The 22,783-nt window shown below is 42.8% G+C and overlaps 1 protein-coding gene and 1 non-coding gene across 2 annotated transcripts in view; both read left to right on the top strand.

Moving 5' to 3' along the window:
- The window catches only part of LOC124612968 (glutamate receptor 1-like), a 1,095,838-nt gene that overhangs the window by 705,790 nt on the left and 367,265 nt on the right, over positions 1-22,783 (top strand). Inside the window, exon 4 of the mRNA XM_047141496.1 lies at positions 9,045-9,174. Coding sequence (XP_046997452.1) covers positions 9,045-9,174 — 130 coding nt within the window. The remainder of the gene's footprint in view (positions 1-9,044; positions 9,175-22,783) is intronic.
- Positions 11,730-11,804, top strand: Trnas-cga. Its single transcript has one exon. It is a non-coding gene; the product is annotated as a tRNA-Ser (tRNA).

Below are 22,783 nucleotides of genomic sequence, written 5' to 3'. Positions count from 1 at the left end.
CTATAGGGGGAGACGGGTGATATACAAGATGTACAACAACCAAGAGGGAATAATAAGAGTGGACGATCAAGAAAGAAGTGCACGTATTAAGAAGGGTGTAAGACAAGGCTGTAGCCTTTCGCCCCTACTCTTCAATCTGTACATCGAGGAAGCAATGATGGAAATAAAACAAAGGTTCAGGAGTGCAATTAAAATACAAGTTGAAAGGATATCAATGATAAGATTCGCTGATGACATTGCTATCCTGAGTGAAAGTGAAGAAGAATTAAATGATCTGCTGAACGGAATGAACAGTCTAATGAGTACACAGTATGGTTTGAGAGTAAATCGGAGAAAGACGAAGGTAATGAGAAGTAGTAGAATTGAGAACAGCGGGAAACGTAACATCAGGATTGATGGTCACGAAGTCAATGAAGTTAAGGAATTCTGCTACCTAGGCAGTAAAATAACCAATGACGGACGGAGCAAGGAGGACAACGAAAGCAGACTCGCTATGGCAAAAAAGGCATTTCTGGCCAAGAGAAGTCTACTAATATCAAATACCGGCCTTAATTTGAGGAAGAAATTTCTGAGGATGTACGTCTGGAGTACAGCATTGTATGGTAGTGAAACATGGACTGCGGGAAAACCAGAACAGAAGAGAATCGAAGCATTTGAGATGTGGTGCTATAGACGAATGTTGAAAATTAGGTGGACTGATAAGGTAAGGAATGAGGAGGTTCTACGCAGAATCGGAGAGGAAAGGAATACGTGGAAAACACTGATAAGGAGAAGGGACAGGATGATAGGACATCTGCTAAGACATGAGGGAATGACTTCCATGGTACTAGATGGAGCTGTAGAGGGCAAAAACTGTAGAGGAAGGCAGAGGTTGGAATACATCAAGCAAATAATTGAGGACGTAGGTTGTAAGTGCTACTCTGAGATGAAGAGGTTAGCACAGGAAAGGAATTCGTGGCGAGCCGCATCAAACCAGTTAGTAGACTGATGAAAAAAAAAAAAACCAAAGTATCGTAGCGTAATGCATAAGCGCTGACTTCGTGGAAATGTATACCTCATTGTAGTATACTGTCGTTTGATCATGGTCATTCGCAGAAATTTATCCAGGGAGACGTGTTGGACAAAACTGCAATTTTTTCGTATAAATGGATTGGTCACTTTTGAGATGTGTCATGTCACAAGAATTATATTATATGGTTGACTCATAACATTTATTACATCCCCTCGAACTTATGGTTACCCACTCACGTTTTTTATAGGTAGGTTACTTTGATACCTGAACCAACAAGGTAACAATTATTGCAGCTATAACTAAATCCACAGAATTATCACAATGTGATCACACACGTACTGCTGCATTTGGCAGAGTTAGAAGTTTAGCAGAATCACGGTAAATCGTTTCTAGCGGTTTGGGATAATTTTGTAATGAATAAATATTCCGAACTTCAGTTTTCAGTGGGGAGAAGGCGTCTACGTATGCAGACAACTATTTCTAGTAATACGTCAAGTGTTTGACCAACAACATAAAGAAACTAATGAAAATTTTTTTTCTTTCAATCTCTGAATAAGTTTTCATGAGTGATCTGCAACGCTCCTTGATCAACTTTGTCATTCATCCTCTTTTCTGTTTGCAACAAATTTATCAATCACGACTGCGGCTGTGTCTTTACCGCCAAGCATTCAGAAGCACAATACTATTGATATTATTACTGAGCAGTCTAGGACAAACTTCAATAGTAGTGCATAGTATCATTATACAATATCATTTGCCATTCTCTTACTGAGAAAATTACATCCCAGATCTGCGAAAACAGAAAGTCTGCAAAATATCCACCAAAGGCTCTTGTTACCTTGTGAGTCAACTGAAAACAGATGCAGGAATAGGTGGAATCCAGAACTTGCACCGCTTGACCGCTACGGTCGCAGATTCGAATCCTGGTCCAGCAGAGTTTCGCAGCATTCACAAATTTTTCTGTACCTCTATGTAATGTGCGTAACAAGAAGAATCCCTTTTGCATAAACAAACTGGTAGTAACCTGTAACCTTTCCAGCAGATGAATCGACTTCAGCTTTTTTTGATTAATGGCTGCCTCCTAGACAAAAATACCTCGGATCACTTTTTTTCTGGTGAGAACTGATGGACCAGAGTGAAATTCAGCAGTAAATCGAAGCGCTGAATTGGGTCAACACTTTTTAAAAGGTACAATCATTGAGAAATCTTTCCAGAGTATGCAATTGGTCCAACAAATGTAGCCCCCAACCCGCACAAAGTTTTCTCGTTGTCTGTTCATGTAAAACCGTAACGTACTCTTATCGTGTTTAGTGTGACGCCGCCCATTATCCAGTACCCCATTGTACCGACTCTCTGTGTGTCCATCTGCGGTTGCTATTTCTGGACCTCCACCTCCTCCGTCATTTGAAAGAGAGGCACTGCAATGCTGGGATGCAGTTGCCCATTTCTTATCGGTTGGAAATATTTACAAACAATCAACAATCTATACGTATCATAGCCGGCCGCAGTGGCCGAGCGGTTCTAGGCGCTACAGTCTGGAACCGCGCGACCGCTACGGTCGCAGGTTCGAGTCCTGCCTCGGGCATGGATGTGTGTGATGTCCTTAGGTTAGTTAGGTTTAAGTAGCTCTAAGTTCTAGGGGACTGATGACCACAGCAGTTAAGTCCCATAGTGCTCAGAGCCATTTGAACCATATACATATAATAAAATTGTAGCTGGCCGACGTCTGTGTATAGGAGACATTTAAAAGAAGTCAATGTGATTGGTCTTTATAACACCGCCGGCCGGAGTGGCCGAGCAGTTCTAGGAGCTACAGTCTGGAACCGCGCGACCGCTAAGGTCGCAGGTTCGAGTCCTGCCTCGGACATGGATGTGTGTGATGTCCTTAGGTTAGTTGGGTTTAAGTAGTTCTAAGTTCTAGGGGGCTGATGACATCAGAAGTTAAGTCCCATAGTGTTCAGAGCCATTTGAACCAACTGAACTTTATAACACCAATATAAACGAAAGCAATTATTTTTAGAATTCTTGTTTGTTTGTCAGTCTGTCCATATGTTTGCGAGCGTATCGCGCAAAAACTGCCTCACGAAACTGAATTCGATTTTCACAATTGTGATGTTGGAAATCTAATTTAATGTCTAGTAGATGTTTCATTTTGATACATCACCTAGAATCCGAGGAGGTATGTGTGAAATCTTATGGGACTTAACTGCTAAGGTCATCAGTCCCTAAGCTTACACACTACTTAACCTAAATTACCCTAAGGACAAACACATACATACCCATGCCCGAGGGAGGACTCGAATCTCTGCCGGGACCAGCCGCATAGTCCATGACTGTGGCGCCTTAACCTAGAATCCGAGTTACCTATAAAAACAGAGTACTTCCTTTAACTGGTTCTGTACGGAGAGATCGGATTCCGTACACGTGATACAGGGAAACCGTCTTAGGAATCTTTAGGTGCTTTTCTCTGAAAAAAATTCTGCAGTAATCAAACTTTTTGGTCAAGCGTCTACGAAAACGAGTAAAATTGGCATTTTTTTATTTGGGTCGACTTAGTTTCGTATAAGTATTATTTCATTATATTGTAGGAAAAAATCGGGACAGCAGAAAGTTTTATAAAACAAAACTAAATAAACCACGATAGAAATGACAGAGCCCTTAAAATGTAGTATTTTGGGACGTTTTATCATCATAATAGTAACGTTAACAGTTTAACACCGTTATCAATAGACGTTCTGGAATTCGTTATTGAGTTGGTGTAAATACTACCTATTTGTTCATGGTGTGAAGGACATTTACAGGTCCAGTGGCTGTTTGTACAAAAAGAGTCGGTCTAGAAATCTATCTTCGCAGTCATTTAAAGTTAATGGGAATGGCAGAAGAGCACTCCATCTTCAGGCCACAAGTGGCCCATCGGGACCATCCGACCGCCGTGTCATTCTCAGCTGAGGATGGGGTTAGGAGGGGCGTGTGGTCAGCACACCGCTCTCCCGGTCGTTATGACGATTTTCTTTGACCGGAGCCGCTACTATTCGGTCGAGTAGCTCCTCAATTGGCATCACGAGGCTGAGTGCACCCCGAAAAATGGCAACGGCGAATGGCAGCCCGGATGGTCACCCATTAAATGCTGGCCACGCATGACAGCGCTTAACTTTGGTGATCTGACGGGAACCGGTGAATCCACCGCGGCAAGGCAGTGTCCAATGGCAGAAGACAGGGATGAGAATTCTCACTTCGCACAGACGACAAGTACTGCATATTTGCTATGAACCGATGTTACAGTATCATGCAGCAACAATTTAAAGATTTAGTTGGCAACGAAAGAGCAAAAAATTACAACAATCGACAGATGAGATTCAGTGTTCTATACATTAAAAAAAAACACTTTGTGCTGCATTTGCAGGCCTGGATCATGTGAAGAAATTGTTGTTATAAATAGTAAAGATTCTCAAGTCACAAGCATTATTCCATTATAAGTTGCAACAATTTTCAGTGGAACTGAACGAAGAGTATGGGTACTTCATATCACTGATAGGTAAGGTGGTTAAGTCAAGGGGGCATGCCTGGAACAATATTTCGATTTAGAACTTGCTGTTTTTGAATTTGTGGAGGAGATTGGAGTGAAAGAATGTTAATTGGAACATCCGGAATGGAGTGTAGACTTCACGTTTTAAGTGAACTTGACTGTCCACTGACTACAGTAAGGAATTGCAAGGTAACTTTCTTTTTTATTTGATGGGGATGCCGCCGCGCTGAGTGGCCACGCGGCTAGAAGCGCCATGTCACTGACTGCGCGCCCCTACCGCCGGAGGTTCGAGTCCTCCCTCGGGCATCGGCGTGTGTGTGTGTGTGTGTGTGTGTGTGTGTGTGTGTGTGTGTGTGTGTTGTTCATAGTATAAGTTGGATTAAATAGTGTGTAAGTCTAGGGACCGATGACCTCAGCCGTTTGGTCTTATAGAACTTCACACACATTTGTTGATGGGGATACATTTAAAAAGAAAATCACGTTGTAGAAGTGACACATTCTGACAAAGAAAGTCCAGTCCCGTAATCTCATCGCCATTGAAGAAAACTCGAGTTTTGATGAATTCATCGTGGTCTTGAAAGAATTACGAGGACAGTTTTTTATTTTTTTATTTTGAAGATACTGTGAATTTTACATCTGTTGCCGAGCTGTTTTCGAGACCGTTCGCCATTTCAGTTCAAAATGGTTCAAATGGGTTTGAGCACTATGGGACTTCTGAGGTCATCAGTCCCCTAGAACTTGGAACTACTTAAACCTAACTAACCTAAGGACATCACACACATCCATGCCCGAGGCACGACTCGAACCTGCGACCGTAGCGGTCGCCCGGCTCCAGACTGTAGCGCCTAGAACCGCACGGTCACTCCGGCCGGCGAAATATGAAGCAAGGCTGAGTGCTTTGGCACTTGTGCACAGGCACGGCGCGCATGCCGAAATCTGGGCTGCCCCTGCTCTAACATAAGCAGTTTGAACAATCGTCAAGTTGCTGAATACTTTTCACGAGAAGTTTCTCGTACACTGCTCACTGTAATTACACTGCCTCCAACTGGCTTCCAACAGCTTTTGGCAACAATCTCCACAACTAATCGTATTTTCTATATCCAAAACAATAAAACACGACTGCAGTTCAAAGTCTACAGGATAAGTCATGGTAAAATTTCCATAGAAATATATGACATCTGATTCAGTTAGTTAATGGCTCCACACGCTGACGTAACATTGAGCATTAGCAGTCTCAGTAAAAGGCGACAGTTGGACAGGAAACCAGAAAAAGAGTAAAAAGAATTCCACGCCCGTTCCTGGGGATTCACTTTCGATTCTTGTCTCTCAGAATTTTCAGAAGCAACTTTTTTAAGCACAGAGGGTACTAACTCACCATTGGAAATAGCTCTGCTTTGAGCCAGCCTCTTACACTTACGTCACGGACCATTTAGTAGGATTCGGGAAAGAACAGCCACCATATTCTGGCAGGAGAAAGCCTCCTTCCTCAAAAGCTGCGAGGTGATTTTTTTCACAAAATTTCAGCCACCAGCTTTGTCTTCCGAATGCGAAAATGTTTTATTTACGCCAAGCTGCTTTGGAGGAATTATCATCATAATACAATAAGAGAAATCAGAGTTTGTATTTCATTGTTAACTTTTCCCACGCATTGTTCAGGAATGGAAGGTAGAGATGTAGTCTGAATGTGGTTCGATAAACCCACTGCCAGGCTCTTTAGTTTGTATTGCAGAGTAGTTATGTAGATGTAGATGCAGGAAATGAATACACTCTTGTAATAGCGCGTCCCGTAGAATGGTAAATGATTTAATGCAGTTTATTTCCCAGGCTCAGAAATGTTCTCATCTTAACAGTGAAGAGGGCAGGATAAGAGCTATGATGTTCGCTAAGTAAAAAGACGGCAACAGAAAAGAAGAGCACAGAAAATATATCGCAAACAGCGGCAATAATTGCTTAAAACATGCTGTAACATACAAGGTAGTTATGAAAGTATCATTAGAAAACTATATTTCAAAAGACGAATTGTAAAAATGTAATAATGTTTTACTGTGTTTGTACAATCATGTCATTTTCTGCATGTTTTAGATTAAAAAACCCCACTGATGATGGTGATATTTGTCGCCGAAACTAGTTTGGGATAATAAAGAAATAAACGAATAACAAGGTGTTTTTCATCGAGGCAGACTCAATTTCTGAGATTACTGTTTAGGATATGAGCACTGCGAATGAACATGCCGTAATGAACATGCCGTAACATCTGGTTGTTTCTTTTGTGTGAATTTATTCGCCCTTGCAATTTCTGCCACAAAGAGTCTTAAGAAGTCGTCATGTTGCAGAAAATTGTCCCGAGAAGCTCGTTTTCACAGTTTCTCAACTTCAGGTGGATGATTCTGTGTAGAGTGGATTCTGTGACAATGATATATCCTCACACCTCACATTATACGTTAATTTTTGTAATTTTCTAAAGATTATTCTTGAAATACCGGGTTAAACTGTATCGAACAGAGAAACAATTTTTATCTGTTGACATATCTTGGGAATTAACGTTATTTTTCATTATATGCCCGCTGGGAACAATATTTAAATCAGACTGAGTTCGTTGCCAGCGCTCACGAGATTCAGATGCGTTGAGATCTGTGTTTGGGTACAACAGAAAAGAAAATCATGCAACTCGAGATTAGGTTTACATTAATCATTCCCTCCGGGTTTGCGGTATTCGTGATGTTTCTGTGTGAAGAAATTTGCAGTCTTGTACCGTGCGGAATTTTTCTGAATCAAAACGTAGCTTGAAAATTTTAGAGGAAGAACGATTGCAGCAACGTACAATACACTTCGCAATTATTTACTACCAGGGGATCCATGCGGAACTTTCACAATATATAGTTTTCAATGACGACGGTATCTGGAATAAATGTAGTCGCTGGGATAAGGGTAGTTGTGGGAACGAAGAGAAAGCACCTTCAAATACGAACAGAACGACATGAAATAAAAATCATGAATTTATGATTGATCCTTGTATACACATTTCCACTTGTCCAAAAATGTGTTTAGTATTTGGAATAAAATAAGCACGTCAGGCCGTAGTAGCAATCGGTAAAGCACAATTCAAGGCGAAAATGACCAATACGTTTGCTGTTCCGGAAAGTATACTCATTTAGATAAGTCAGTTTGTACGATGGGCAGAGATAACTGACTACCGCAGTGATCACGGTTGTTATCTACGACAATTCACTATACAAATTATTCAGTTAATGAGTACTTCAAAAACAAATAAAATGGTATTTATAATAACGCAATATTAAAAGGGAGTCTCTTATTCGTGGTTAATAAGTTAGATTCGTGAAACATAGACGTGAAGCTGAGTATCCAGGATGCCCTTCTGCCTATGATAGTTAAAAGTCTATTTTATGTTAAAATTTAGCACAAACAGTATATTTCAGCGCAGAAACGGTATGCAATAGCAGACTCCGGTTAAAAAAATTTCTAACGGTACCTCATTTATCCCTGTGCGGTAAGTATTGGTTGAGAAAAGAGGATGTTGATTTAACAGTACATATGGTTAATTAAAGCCTTTATTTCCCATATAATTATCCAGTACTGAAGGAAGACATAATTCATTATATGACTAAATCGATAAACTGAATGAATCCACTAATTATGATTTGCCGATTGAGGAGTAATAAGGGAGAAACAGATTTCAAGAGCAGGGGTAATGTAGCACCTTCGCTAATACTGCAGTGGGCATGTTGCAAGTCCATAACATTTCTTATCTCAGAACTATGAATGAATGATGAAAGTAATTCCCTAGAAATAACTCGTCCCCTCCATGCCCTAATGCTTTCAGGTAAGGAGGACGTTACGTAATATAGTTATTTTTCTTGTTATTGATGTTTCAGCCCACTGGTACAACGTTATTCACTTAGATGTCCGATTTTTTTTATTTGTCTTTGCTTTTTACTGACTTCATAGAAACATTCTTCGCGCTTGTATTCAAATTTAATTCAAGCTTCATCCACAAGTCGCTCCGTCGTAGCACGCTGTTAAGATGGCTGCTGTACTCGATGTTCGTCTGAAGCAAATCGCTGTTTTACAGCGCCCAACCAAGTGCTGCACATACTCTTGACAACGTGTAGCGTTTTCATAATTCGAGTTTGGCTGACAGTCACATAATTGAACAAAATCCGAGAAGGAGTAGTTGAAACGGGTTGTGCAGAACATTGTCTCCCTTCTGAAGACTTCTAAAAAGTGTCTACATAATACAGGCCCTAGTTCCACGGTGGCGTAAGGCAGCTGAAACTTAGAGAGATTAGGAGAAAGATGACATTTAGTCTCTCAAGATTGTATCAACTATTATACAAATACCAAAAGCATACAAAAGAAAATCGATGTTTGAAAAAGAAAAATGTGCATTTCTTTGGAGTGATTCTCACGAATGGAAAATTCATCTGAAGTAACATTACTACGCTGGCGTGTCATATTACACATACCTTGACAATGTTTTTTCCTTAGGTGCTGGCTCCATCGTCGGGTCTGCTCGACTACGCCATCAGCATGCGGCCCGACTACCACCAGGCCATTATTGACGTCGTCTGTCACTACGGCTGGAAGAGCGTCATATACCTGTACGATTCCAACGATGGTAAGTCGCAATTCATACTGTTAGTTTCTCTCGAGACAGGATGTTGCACTCTACTTCTTTAAGCAGTATGTTCCTAGGAACGTAACTTACTTACAAAAGACGTTCCTCGTAACAATGGAACGTCATTGCTATAGGCGCTACGTAAGTGGGTCATACACGAAAGTCGACCCGCTGAGACTAGCATTTGGTGGGAGATCCGGCAGGGATATCCATTAGCTAGCCGGATGTTTTTTGGGAACAGATTTCAAGTCCATCACAGCCTGCCACTTTTGAGTATAGGATACTAACAGAACGACTTGGAATACCCAAGAGCGGACACCAGCAGTTCTAAGTTAAGGAGTCGCAGAGAAGACTACAATGGGCGAGCACCGGGCTACCCAGAGGGAACAGTACCAGGCCGGCAGAGACAGCGTGAATACTGAACCAGTAATCTGGAAAAGGGGTGCCTGTTGACGAGCACCGACGCAGACGGACGCTGTAGAGGAAGAGACTCTCCTGGGACTGCAACGTCTATTGTCCAGGAACCCTCCTTTGGTCGATCGAACATCGAGTAGCCCTATTGTATCTTGAAACTGCACGTACCATTGTTTTGAGAGCAAGACAGAATAATAGCCAGCACGGCGGAAGGGATCTTGAGCTTTACGTCCCGTACTGAGTCTTGTTATTAGACCACAAGCACGGGTTGGGAAGGACGGGAAAGGAAAACAGCCGTATTATTCACACAGGAACCATCGCTGCATTTGTCTAATGAGATACAGGGAGACCACGCGGAACCATAAAACTGCGCCCTCCCTCCTTGAAAAGTGAGTCCAATGTCGTAACTACTATACCGAATCGCTCAGGTTGCTAGCACGGGACCAGCTCTTTCTATCGCGTACACGGCGGGATATCGCCATTCGTATCGGGATGTGCTGATCCCACTTTGCGTTACCTGAGTTTCCCGTTCCTATCTGCCTTCAAAAAGGCCTAATAGGGTGTTATTATTACTTACTCAGAACTATACCCTTCGCACACGATCCTGGACTACTTTGAGATAAGGAGCTAATAACCGGAATCGATAATTAATTTTTTATCTTACAATCCCCTTTGGCGATCCTTGGCCATCTCTGTGGATCCTCTGCAGAAAAGAGCTAGTACTTTTTCTGTGATGACACTTAATCATAGACGGCTTGAAGTAATGAACCAAAAAATAGGCACTTCTCTGATATTCTGTACGGAAAAATATCTTCTTCCAGCATAATTTGAGTTCATTAGACAATGTTGTCTATCCGATGTTTATTTTAACTTCAAATACTTCTTTACTCCCTATTCATTATATGAATAGACTGTTGGTAATCATAAGATGTGATCGTGCAATGTTTTGGTTTCATTACTTTTGAAACGTTTGCATTCTCATTTTTATCTTTTGCATCTTAGTTTTGTGGTGCTACGATACCTATTATGCTGGAACATGTTAGAGATGCAGCCTGTGTACATCAAACGTACTGTTTATAGCTCCAATAAGATGTCTAGTTTTCATAAGTCATGTTAACTCTACAAAAATTTAAACTTTTTCGATTTCTAGATGGACTTTACATGGTTGTTTTATCGTTCTGTGCGTTATAATCAAGTGGTGGTGGGAGAGACTGCGTAGAACACCTGAAGCATTTAAACCATAATTTTAAGCTTTCTATAGTTTTTGTTATTCCAGTCTCAAAACTTTCTGGTCACTGTTCATCCACGTAACACCGTACACACATAAACAAATACACTTACAGTTTGATTAATATATAATGCTTTTATCTCAGAATTAAGTTAAAAATAGTTGCAACCATGGTCCTGGCCAAGACACCCCTTGGTATAACACAAATTCGTAAACTGGAAGTTCCCTTGGAAATATTCACAAATGGAACTCCGTATGCCACATCAAAAGCTCGCCTAGCATTTATCTGCGAAGACCCTCCCTCTAAAATGGATCAGAACTCGCATTAACCTTTGGGGCCAGGGAATGAAACGTGTAAAAGTAAGCGCCATGTAACTGGAATACGTTGTCAATATAGATCTTTAGGACCCAGTTAGTCATAATATTTTAAATGTTAGCTCGAAAAAATGAGTTGCGGTAGTTACTTCTTTGTTTGTTTACAGACAGGCATCTGCTGTCCTCATAAAATCTGAAAAATAACCACAAAAGTAGCGAACTAAATGAGACAGCTCATTAATCAACAGGCTTATTCTGTGGTAGTTTGTTTTCTGCATTTGAAGGGGAACAAAGTGCAACGATCCATACTAAGGTGGTAGAAGTGCATGCCAACAATGCGTTATCGAATGATCAGTGGTTAGGTGGTGTATACACATGCAGTGTGCAGAATGAGAATTCCACTCTGCAGCGGAGTGTGCGCTGATATGAAACTTCCTGGCAGATTAAAACTGTGTGCCGGACCGAGACTCGAACTCGGGACCTTTGCGTTTCGCGGGCAAGTGCTCTACCAACTGAGCTACCCAAGCACGACTCACGCCCAGGAAGGTAGGAGACGAGGTACTGCAGAAGTAAAGCTGTGAGGACGGGGCGTGAGTCGTGCTTGGGTAGCTCAGTTGGTAGAGCACTTGCCCGCGAAAGGCAAAGGTCCCGAGTTCGAGTCTCGGTCCGGCAGACAGTTTTAATGTGCCAGGAAGTTTCACATGCAGTGTGGTCATGCAAGTCTGAATGACGAAGAACAACGTGGCTGATATAGTCTTTGTGAAGAACGAGGAATTGCTAGAGAAGGCTGGCGTATCAAGTTAGAGGATATTACCTATATATTTATTTATTTTTTTATTTGTTGCTTGTTTTATTATAGTCCACCTCAGTGGGTGTACAGGGTGACTGAGCTGCCCCTAGCGATCCATTTTATGCCACCTGAACTGTGTCAATATCCTGAAAAGTATCCAGACAGTCGTCTGCCACGTAATTGTTATAAGTTTCTTGTCAGAGCTTTGGGCTACTGTTAGCAAACGGAAGCATGCTGTAAAACATACAAGTGAGGATGGACCATGAGTTACGCGGTATTTTTCGACCAGGAAATACCTTACTTCGGTCATACTTATCCTGGTGTCTCCAATCTTTCTTTGTGTAATTAGCAGTAGTCATACAGGTTTTGGATGTCTCTGTAACTTTGTTCCTTTTATACTAATTAAACTCTCGAACATGGTGGAGAGACGTTGCCTTAAAACTTGTGTTTCACAATCTAAGAACGGGAGATACGAAAACGGGAAATGTGGAAGTAACAGCTTTCCGGTATGCAACACAGTGAAGAGATTAATGTACACAGTGATTCAGGTGCCCCTACAGACATGATTTTATGCAACCCTACGTGAAAGAACAATGCTGCTGGCAAGTTCGCTCTGGTGATGTAAAACACATCATCAAAATGTCGTAGAATAACTGGTAAAAAAGACAGACATCTTAGACCTATCTTATAAATTTTCTCAATGAAAATCGGTAGGGTAGCTGAATCATCTTGCATATTAATCTTTTGATTGTGTTGTAAACTGGAAAGTTGTTACTTTCATACTTCCAATTTTAATATTTCCCGTTAATTTCGTTCTGGACGTTGATTAAATACGCGTTATAAGGCAACGTTATGAACCATTCTCGATAGATTAAGTACTATAAACTTGAAGACACATCAAAAACCTATCTGACTACACACCTAAATACACAAAGGAATACTGGAGACACCAGGATAAGTATGACAAAAGTAGTGTATATTTGGGTCCGAAAATATTGTATAACTTATCGCTTGTCCTCATTTGTATTTTGTACAGTAGGATTTCGTTTGCCAACAGTCGCCCAAAGCTCTGAGAGGCAATATACACTGATTACGTGGCTGTAGCCTGTCTGAATACCATTCATGATACAGACGTAATGCGAATTGCGTAAAACTGAACGGCAGGAACAGCTGAATTATCCTGTAGAATAATGTTAATGTAAATCTATTTTAGTTTTTCTTTTTAGGTTACCGAACATCAGTCATCAAAAACTCGACCCTTGTAGAGTCACTACATTGTCGTATGTCTGTCCTCGTGTTAATACCCATTTTTGTCAGGAACAGTAGAGGTATAATGTTCAAATTCATATAAAATATTAAGGTCTATGTTTGTTTGATTGTGTAAAACATTTAAGGGTAATGGTCCGTGAATATCAGCGGAAACCTTGAAAAAAATTTCAGTTTTCTGAACAGTGTAATTCAAAGAATAAGATTTGTAAATCTATATAATACTTACCGTCTTTTAAGATTTCTTTTGCGATAAATTTTCAGTAAGAACCTCAGCTTTACCTCTCACACTTATTTTTAATTGTATTTCTTTGTTGCAAGTGAAATAAACCGTGCTATTTATGCACATCATAGGTACACATTATTGAAAATGCAAACAAAGCAGGTTTATTTTTTCCCTTACACTATTATCTTTGAAGCAGACTTTTGAAAAAATGCTTTCATAAATTGTAATATAAAAGTTTTTCAAGTATGATTATCTAAAATTTTGGAAACGAAGTCAGGATTTTTTTAAAAAAAAGCATTTTATTTTGAAAGTTAAGTCGCATAAGTAGTCTACTTTTTAGTGAAACATGTTTTAAGACAGTCTACAAAGTTTCAGCTCCCTTTCTTTAATAGTTTTTAGCCAAAGTGCTCCAGCACATGAAATAATTTAACTTTCTGGAAATTCAATATAAAATTAAAACTTTTTTTCTATTAAACTAGCGTCGCGCTAATGCATCCCTGGTTCATATTCATCTTGTTCTCTATGTTGTTCATCCTCCCTTCTCTTTCTCGCATTTCTTCTTCTTCTTCTTCTTCTTGCTTCTTTTTGGCTTCCGAAACTGATTTTTTTGCTTTGAAGGGTCTCCATTGACCAATGGCTATTAGAGCTCTATACGTATTTATTGCACCAAGCCGTCCCATCGGTTCCATAACATTAAACCTTGACATTGCAACGTCTTTGAAACACAGAACAGCAAATAGCACTCCTATTCTCAAAGTATTTAGTAGTACCTGAACAGATTTTGGTATCCGTTAACATATACGATTGTTGAAACTTCCATATATGTCACTACACCATTTAGGGGACTATGGCTTCTATGGCTTCTTCGTTGCCAGGATACATCCTGGGCTGGAGACATGCGTGTATTGCTGTCATTCATGTCTACAACTTCCTGAACAGCATTTCTCATACTATCATTCGCTGCTTCTTCTAATGTCTGTAGAATAATTTTATTGTACCTGTCGAACCTTGTAGCGGGAGGTAAGTCCATAGGAGCACAGAAAATTTGTACACTTCAGTACATTTTGCCTGTACACTTCATACCACAAGCCAATTTAATATTTGTGTGATACACTCTCCGTTTACTTGCGCCGTAGGTATAACCACATTTGTTTAACTCACGAAAACTACAAACAATTTTGGATGTGAGATCTTCACTCTGCAGCGGAGTGTGCGCTGATATGAAACATCCTGCCAGAATAAAATTGTCTCCCGGACCGAGATTCGAACTCGCAAACTTGGCCTTTCGCAGGCGAGAGTTCTACCATCTGAGCTACCCAAGCACAACTCACGCCCCGTCCTCACAGCTTTACTTCTGCCAGTACCTCGTCTCCTACCTTCCAAACCTTACAGAAGGTCTCCTGCGAACCTTGCAGAACTAGGACTCCTGAAAGAGAGGATATTGCGGAGACATGGCTTAGCCAGATGGTAGAGCACTTGCCCGCTAAAGGCGAAGGTCCCGAGTTCGAGTCTCGATCGGCACACAGTTTTAATCTGCCAGGAAGTTTCATAACATAGTTTGTTCGGAACCCACATAGACCGAGTCTTACTCGCACTTGTCCGGCTTCTTTTTTCTATACTGAGCAGCCGATACTGCCACAGTGCAGGTTGCATAAAACGGATCGTTAGAGGCAGCTGAATCACTCTGTATATCCATTGAAGTGGACTTCAATAAAACAAGCAAGAAATAAAAAATTAAAAAAATATAGAAAGAAATGATAGACCTGGTTCAGTTTTCAACATCTTGCGTGACATATTGAACATGACAGGTTCCCGCCCGCTGGAGTCTGAGACTACTTGCACCTCGTCAAACACACCGCTGATATGAAGCAGCAGAGGAAATGCTGCTGGCCAATGGAGATGACTTATTTAACCGCCATCACGGTCGAGAACGGGGTATATCACTCTGATCTAGAAAAAAAAGAGTAAAGCTAGCAGTGGAAATATGTGGATTCACCAACGTCGAGAAAGGTGAAGAACCAGAAATCGTCGGACACGGTGAAACTGGGTGGATTTTTGAGGCAACCATGGCGTCATGCTAACAGATTATGCTCGTAAGTGGCCATTTACACATTCCTCAAAACGAGGAACAAAGCGCTTACTGAAGCAAACGGGAAAAAAGACGGGCCACAAAGCACACGTCAGTGCTGCAGGCACAGAGAACAAGCCACAATGACGACGGACGCTACAAATAAATCTGTAGTTCTTCTATGGCGTGGTATTGAACAGGTGGGAAAAGAGAAACGATTATTCTGGGTGAAAAAATGAATGAGCAGACAGGGAGACGGAAACCTTGATGGTAGTTTTTCGAAACCATCTTATTTTAAACGGATACTGGTATCAATATTAACTGGTATGGGCGAGTATTAACCACCACAGATTCGTACTAGACCTTGTGGAACAGAAATTAGTGAAGCACAACACCTTGATCAGAAATGAAGTTGCTTTTTCCGAGACGTTTTTGCCTTTTGCCGATTCCAAACAACTGGAGAATCGAAGTCCGTCAAAGAACTACTGTATACTCAACGTACATAAGAATCCGCATTGTCACGACCACTTATTTTATAGATAACAACAGCACATCATTCTCGACACTACTGTGAACACATAGCTTTTATTATCTTTTTAATTCTACTCGGTGTTATCTGTGAAGTGCACTCTTAACGGATAGCATATTTCGTTTAGTACTGGTTCAAGTCTGTCCCTGTTATGATAATGTTTATTTCTGATGTCTAAAAGATAGGACCTCAGTTGACATTCTGTTCTTCCTGAAATCAGTTTGCCAGCTCTCCGTGGGAGCTGCGAAGTGCACAACTGCAGTCGTCTTCCCCGCCTGAAGGCACACACATGAGTAAAGGGACTGGCTTCCATCGTGAGCATTTGTGTAACATTGTGTTCGCTCTTACTTACGGATATAGGCAGCCTGCGTTTTACGAAATTTCATTCGAAAATTGAGAATCTAAATTGCCTTAAGCTGTCCTATTTGTCGGTGACATGTGAAAATTTCTGCCAGACCGAGGTGGGAATCGAACCCATCACACGTGTCCAAATCTTTGAAGGCGTACATGTGTGAAGGAACATTGTATAAGGTGAATTATCAACAGAGACATTGTAAAATAACATAATAAACATTGATGAAGTCCCATGCTTCTTGACAGAGAGTAGGGGGCGGGAGACCCGCACAGCCGTACTAGGCAAGGTCCTAATGGTGGTGGTTTGCCGTTGCATTCCGCCTACGTAATGGGGATGATTGATGATTATGAAGACGACACATCACACCCAGTCATCTCGAGGCAGGTGAAAATCCATGACCCCGCCGAATTCGAACCCGTGACCCTGTGCTCGGGAAGCGAGAAAGCTACCGCAAGACCACGAGCTGCGTACATAATAAGCATTACGTGCCATAATGGCTTAAAATGACGATCATCTAAAATGTCCCTCTGGCGGGAATCACCTAATGTGTATGCGAACCTTATGAGATGTGGAAAAGTGTGACATGTGTCGGTCCTGGATGCTTGCTCCTATATCCGAACCGAATGATAAGACATAGCTGGAATGTGGCAGAACAACGTCAACTTGCGATAACTTCTTCCGTGGTCTATCTTACGATACACCACCCCTTCTCGACTCAGACCCCACACGACCTGGCATCTTGTGGGCAACCAAAAACATATCACGCGGCAACGGCTCCATACCATTAATATGGCCGACTCTCCACTTTCAGCGAGTGTTGTCTACATGACACTGACCTACATCGTCTGCAATGCGGATCTTCTGCGGAGGTGTGGCATTTGATAACGAAAATGCTTTCCCTTCTTCTCCGCATGGCGCTACATGCAGTGGATCCACAGTCCTGGATGAGACTTTTTCCCTCGCATTAGGACTCATTCCGTGACATGGATCAAAGGAATGTCGATATCTTATCGGTTCCACGACAGTGACAGGAGCGGCGTTCATTTTGGATTTTTTTTTTTACAGAAACGTGTTACTCGTATTCAGCATCACCAGCGCTATCGCTAGTACTATGACAATCTTTTGGGAAGTGTGTTCTTGGCCCCTCTCAGCAGCTGGGTTGTACCAGACACGAGAAGGTAACTTCATAGTGAGTGTATAATTCTCAGCACAGGGAAGGTTGCGGTGACCTACTGCATTTTTATTCGAGACGACGTTCTTGGGCATCGTCTGCAGGTCAAGAGGCTCACAGTGTAACAACTAGCGTAAAGCCGCCGGTGTGTGGGCTTTATGTTTGTTACGCAGGGAGGGCGGTCTCTTTTTATTTTCATTGTTGTCCAGTGACATATACGCAATAAATAAACATAGAAACAAAATAAACATAAAATAACATTAGCTGTGATTAAAAAATAAAAGGGAATAAATGAACGTAAACAACCGCGGGGGTGCGGCCATAATGTTTGTTACGCCGGGAGGGCGGTCTCTTTTCTGTTCTTCATTATGTACGTTTTATTGACGTTGCTTTTTTCCCTCAAGGAAGTAACTGTAACAAACAGTTCATATGCTTAAATAGATGGAGGAGGGAGAGGAAGTAAATGAGAGAAAAGAGATTACTAATGTCAGCTGCATCTGGACACTATACAGAAACAGTGGCGTAGAGTGAAAATGTATGGCAGACCGAGGTTTGAACCCAGAATATTTTGATTACTAGGCAGTTGCGTTAAGCGGTGCGCCACCCAGGTATGGTGTTTATCACCCCTGCAGGGACTCTGTCAGGATGCCTCACGGCCAATCCACATTCTCACCAAGCACCATCTACCCATAGTTCCTGTCCATTTCCATCTTGTTCCTACTTTGAGATTCCCGCAGGAAGTCGGATTTACTTGTGCATTAGCACCGAAAAATTTGGATCTAGGCATATCAATTATACGAATACACTGGTGTCTGTTCTTTTAGACATGTCGGGGTGGACGACGGTTCAATTCCGCGCCCGGCCATCCTGATTTAGGTTTTCCGTGATGTCCCTAAAATCGCTCGAGGCAAATGCCGGGATGGTTCCTTTCAAAGGGCACGGCCGACTTCCTTCCCGTTCTTCCCTAATCCGATGAGACCGATGACCCCGCTGTCTGGTCTCCTTCCCCGAAACAATCCCCAACCTGTCTGTCCAACATCAGACATGTCGGAAAGATCAGGCACAACGCGGAAACTGAAGCCGTGAAACACGTGGTTAAATGGAAAGAAGAGGCGGGAGAAAGGAAAGGAAAGGGAAGGGTTATGTCCGAAAAAACATACACAACGCATTCTTATAGAAAGGTCATATGTATGTATGTATCTATGTACTAAACGGGGGACCTAGAAACAACGGAGAGGCCTCGTCCCTCGTAGTCCTCAGTGGTTAACAACCCAACTACTCGCAGCAATCCACGCATCCCACCGACGCCCCACACCGAACACAGGATTATTTTGCGGTTCGGCCCCCAGTGGACACCCCCCCCCCCCACTACTCTCCCCCTTCCCGCGGCCATCCCATACCAGACGACTGTAACGCCAAATGTTTGAAATTTGGAATAATTATGGTGTACGCGTACGTGGAAACGGTGTTTGCGCAGGAATCTCCCACACAATGTAGCCGAGGCGGAATATGGGGAACCAGCTCACATTCGCCGAGTTAGATGGAAAACCACCATAAAAACTGAAAAACTATCCTCAGGCTGGCCGGCACACCGGACCTCGCCACTAATCCGCCGAGCGGATTCGTGCCGGGGACCAGCATGACTTCCCACCCGGAAAGCAGCGCATGAGATCGCACGGCTAACCGGGCGAGCAAGTCCGTAGCTAGGTTGATAGCGTCTACGTCCTACCAAAAACATTTTCCGTAAAGCTGGCAATGCAGAACCGAGTCACGACCTCCTACAAATTTTCACATGTCACCGGTAAATAGTACATCTAAAGTCAATTTAGCGAACGTCCTTGGCGCGGTGGTAACACCGGTTCCCGTCAGATCACCGAAGGTAAGTGCTGCCGGGGTAGGCTAGCACATAGATGGGTGACCATCCGGTCTACCGAGCGCTGTTGGCAAGCGGGTGCACTCAGCCCTAGTGATGCAAACTGAGGAGCTACTTGACTGAGAAGTAGCGGCTCCGTTCTCGTAAACTGATATACGGCTGGGAGATCGGTGTGCTGACCGCATGCCCATTCATACCCGCATCCAATGACTGCTGTGGGCTGAGGACGACAAGGCGGCCAGTCGGTACCGTTGGGCCTTCCAAGGCCCGTTCGGACGGAGTAAAGTCAATTTAGTTTCGCAACTTGAGAATCAAATTTCGTGTTATTTGACCCTAGAACACTAAAGGGAGGAAAATGTTACATTGTTACGAAACCACCGTAACATTTACTAGTACACATTTTATTCAAGGTAAGTCATAATTTATCAGCTATACATTAGTTAATTATCGTTATTAGATCTCCAATGGGATGTTAAACTTGTAATTATGTACGAAATACCCTGTTTTATATCCTGTTGCAGTAGTAATCTAGAGCTAATGAGCAGCTGCGGATATCTGAAGGAACATCATATAACGGGAATTTGCAATACAGACATTGTACAATAACATAATAAGTATAGAAGTCTTCGGTTCGGTGCAACATGCAGCAGCGAAGTGGAGGTTGCCACACCATTGACACTTGTTGTTGCGCTAAAAGTAACTTGTAAAAAGGCTGAAATCTCTTGACATGGTACACAATGACTGCCTCCTATTTCCTTGGATAAAGAAAGAATTGTATGGCAGCCATTTCCTTAACGACGAAGAGGTGATTTTCGAGATGCAAAGTTTCCTGACCAGCCAAAATTAAAGTTTCCGCAAGCAAATCATCTAAAATGGCGTCAGTCATTGAGGAAAATATGTCGCACTCAACGGCGAATGCGTAGAAAAGGAGAACACCAATCACGAAGTGTCATGGACTCACTGTGGATTTTCCAGAAGGTAATTAGAACATAATGACTACCCCTGGTAGTCAGCATGCCTCAGTGAGCACTATCAGGGCGCTATACTTGCATTTTCAGACTGAAATTACGTGTATCGTTGGGGGCAGGCACGGGGAGAGGTCGGTAATGGGAACGTTTAATGTTTAAATGGCCCGTTAAACTGCGGCGCGGAGTGCTGCGAGAGCGGCTCGTGGCGCTGGCAGTTGTCGGGTGGGCCGACGTAGCGGAGCGCGCGACGGCGCCGACTATTAAAGTTGCAGGCGGCACTTGCGTCGGTTTCCGCGCCATTGTGCCCGCCGTGTAATCATTCATTAGTCAGCCGGTCGTTAGCGGCCACTGCGATTGGCAGCCGCAGCAGAGTCGCCCTGGCCGCCGCCGCCGCCGCGCCTCTGAGCTCTGCCTGCCGCTGCCGGCGGCTCGCGGACCTCATCCTCTTCCAAATTAGTTCTTACCCAGGGCTGTTGATAGCCGGCCGCCAAATTACAGCCCTAGTAGTAATTAAAGCTACAGTACGCTCTTGCAGTCAGTGGCAGTGTTGTGGCCAATAAAACAAATCGTCAACAAATCAGTTTGTTCAAAAATGGTTCAAATGGCTCTGAGCACTATGGGACTTAACTTCTGGGGTCATCAGTCCCCTAGAACTTAGAACTACTTAAACCTAACTAACCTAACGACATCACACACATCCATGCCCGAGGCAGGGTTCGAACCTGCGACCGTTGCCGCCGCGGTTCCAGACTGTAGCACCTAGAACCGCTCGGCCACCCCGGCCGGCCCAATCAGTTTGTACTGGACGAGATGTTACATGTATAAGTAATAAAACTTACTTATTATTCACTTATTTCCCTATAAAAGTTTTAAAACCTGTCAGATTCAAAATCTGTCATCAGGTAGGCGCGGAAATTACGAGGGTGAGTCAAATGAAACCCTTAAATTCGTTATAACAAATATAAATTTCGCGCCGTTATCCTGTAAGTTCGTAAGCGTGCTACACACAGGTTGTAGAATGGCCTGTAGGTGGCAGCATAGTGCAGATGCGCATATACCGTCGCAGTATCAGTATAAAGATGGCCGCATCACTTGCGGCTTGCACCAGGGAAGAACAGAGTTCTGTTATTCGGTTTTTGCGCAGTGAAGGTGTGAAACCTATTGAAATTCATCGACAAATGAAGGTTCAGTACGGTGAAGCATGTTTGTCACAGCAGCAGGTCTACGAATGGAACAGTAAGTTCGCAAATGGTGGGTCTTCAGTGGAAGATGCTCCTCGTCCAGGTCAGGCACAACGAGTTGTGACTCCAGAGAACATCGCAGCTGTTGAAGCCATAGTGAAGAGAAACCGCTCAGTGAGACTGACTGAAATTGCAGCATGTTTACAGATTAGTCATAGGTCAGCACACCACATTGTGCTTGATGTGCTCCAGTTTCACAAACTGTCTGCATGATGAGTGCCACGGCAACTGAGTCCTGAAATGAGAGAACGACGTGTTGATGCTTGTGCAGAACTTCTTCGGCGCTTTGAACGAGAAGGTCATGGCTTCCTCGCAAGGATCGTTATTGGGGACGAAACCTGGGTTCACTTTCACCAACCGGAAACGAAGAGAGCGAGCAAGGAATGGCGCCATTCCTCATCGCCAAAACCAAAGAAGTTTCGAACAGAACCATCAGCACGCAAGGTTATGCTGACTCTCTTTTGGGACGAAAAAGGCGTCATTTTGGGGCATTACATGCCTAGAGGGACCAATGTCACTAGTGCATCATCTGCGGCCTGCAATCAAATCAAAACGACGTAGATTGTTGTCAGCAGGTATCCTTGTGGAACATGACAATCCAAGGCCCTACACTGCCCGTACAACAGTTGAAACAATCACAGACCTGCATTTTGAGTGTCTCCGTCATCCACCATACACACCAGACCTTGACCCAAATGATTTCCACATGTTTGGACCACTCAGAGACGGAAAGGCAGGAAAGAAGTTCCGTTCTGATGAAGAGGTACGCCATTAGGTGCATGAGTGGTTGCGCAGACTACCAAATGAATTTTTTTCTAAAGGAATTTATGCACTTTGTAAGTGCTGGTGAACTTGCATTGAGCGTGAGGGAGATTATGTTGAAAAGTGATGCAGCTTTGTATTACTTCTGCTTAGTAAATAATATTTAAAACAATATTTAAGGTTTTCGTTTGACTCGCCCTCGAACTTTGCTCTCAACCTGTTGTGTACATAGTTTCGCGTAGTCAGTGCGTACACAACTTTCCCACTAGAGCGCGCCCCGCTAAGCACAACAGCGCAGGCGCAGCGCTCGTCCGTCTCCGCACTATGAGATGGCGCTGTCATAGAGACGGACCAAATGCTGCTTCCGCCGATCCGCGTATTAATATGTAACGCAGCCAATGAG

This window comes from Schistocerca americana, chromosome 4, assembly GCF_021461395.2.
Source record: "Schistocerca americana isolate TAMUIC-IGC-003095 chromosome 4, iqSchAmer2.1, whole genome shotgun sequence".
NCBI classification, from domain to species: Eukaryota; Metazoa; Arthropoda; class Insecta; order Orthoptera; family Acrididae; genus Schistocerca; species Schistocerca americana.
This window is presented reverse-complemented; position numbering and strand designations above follow the sequence as displayed.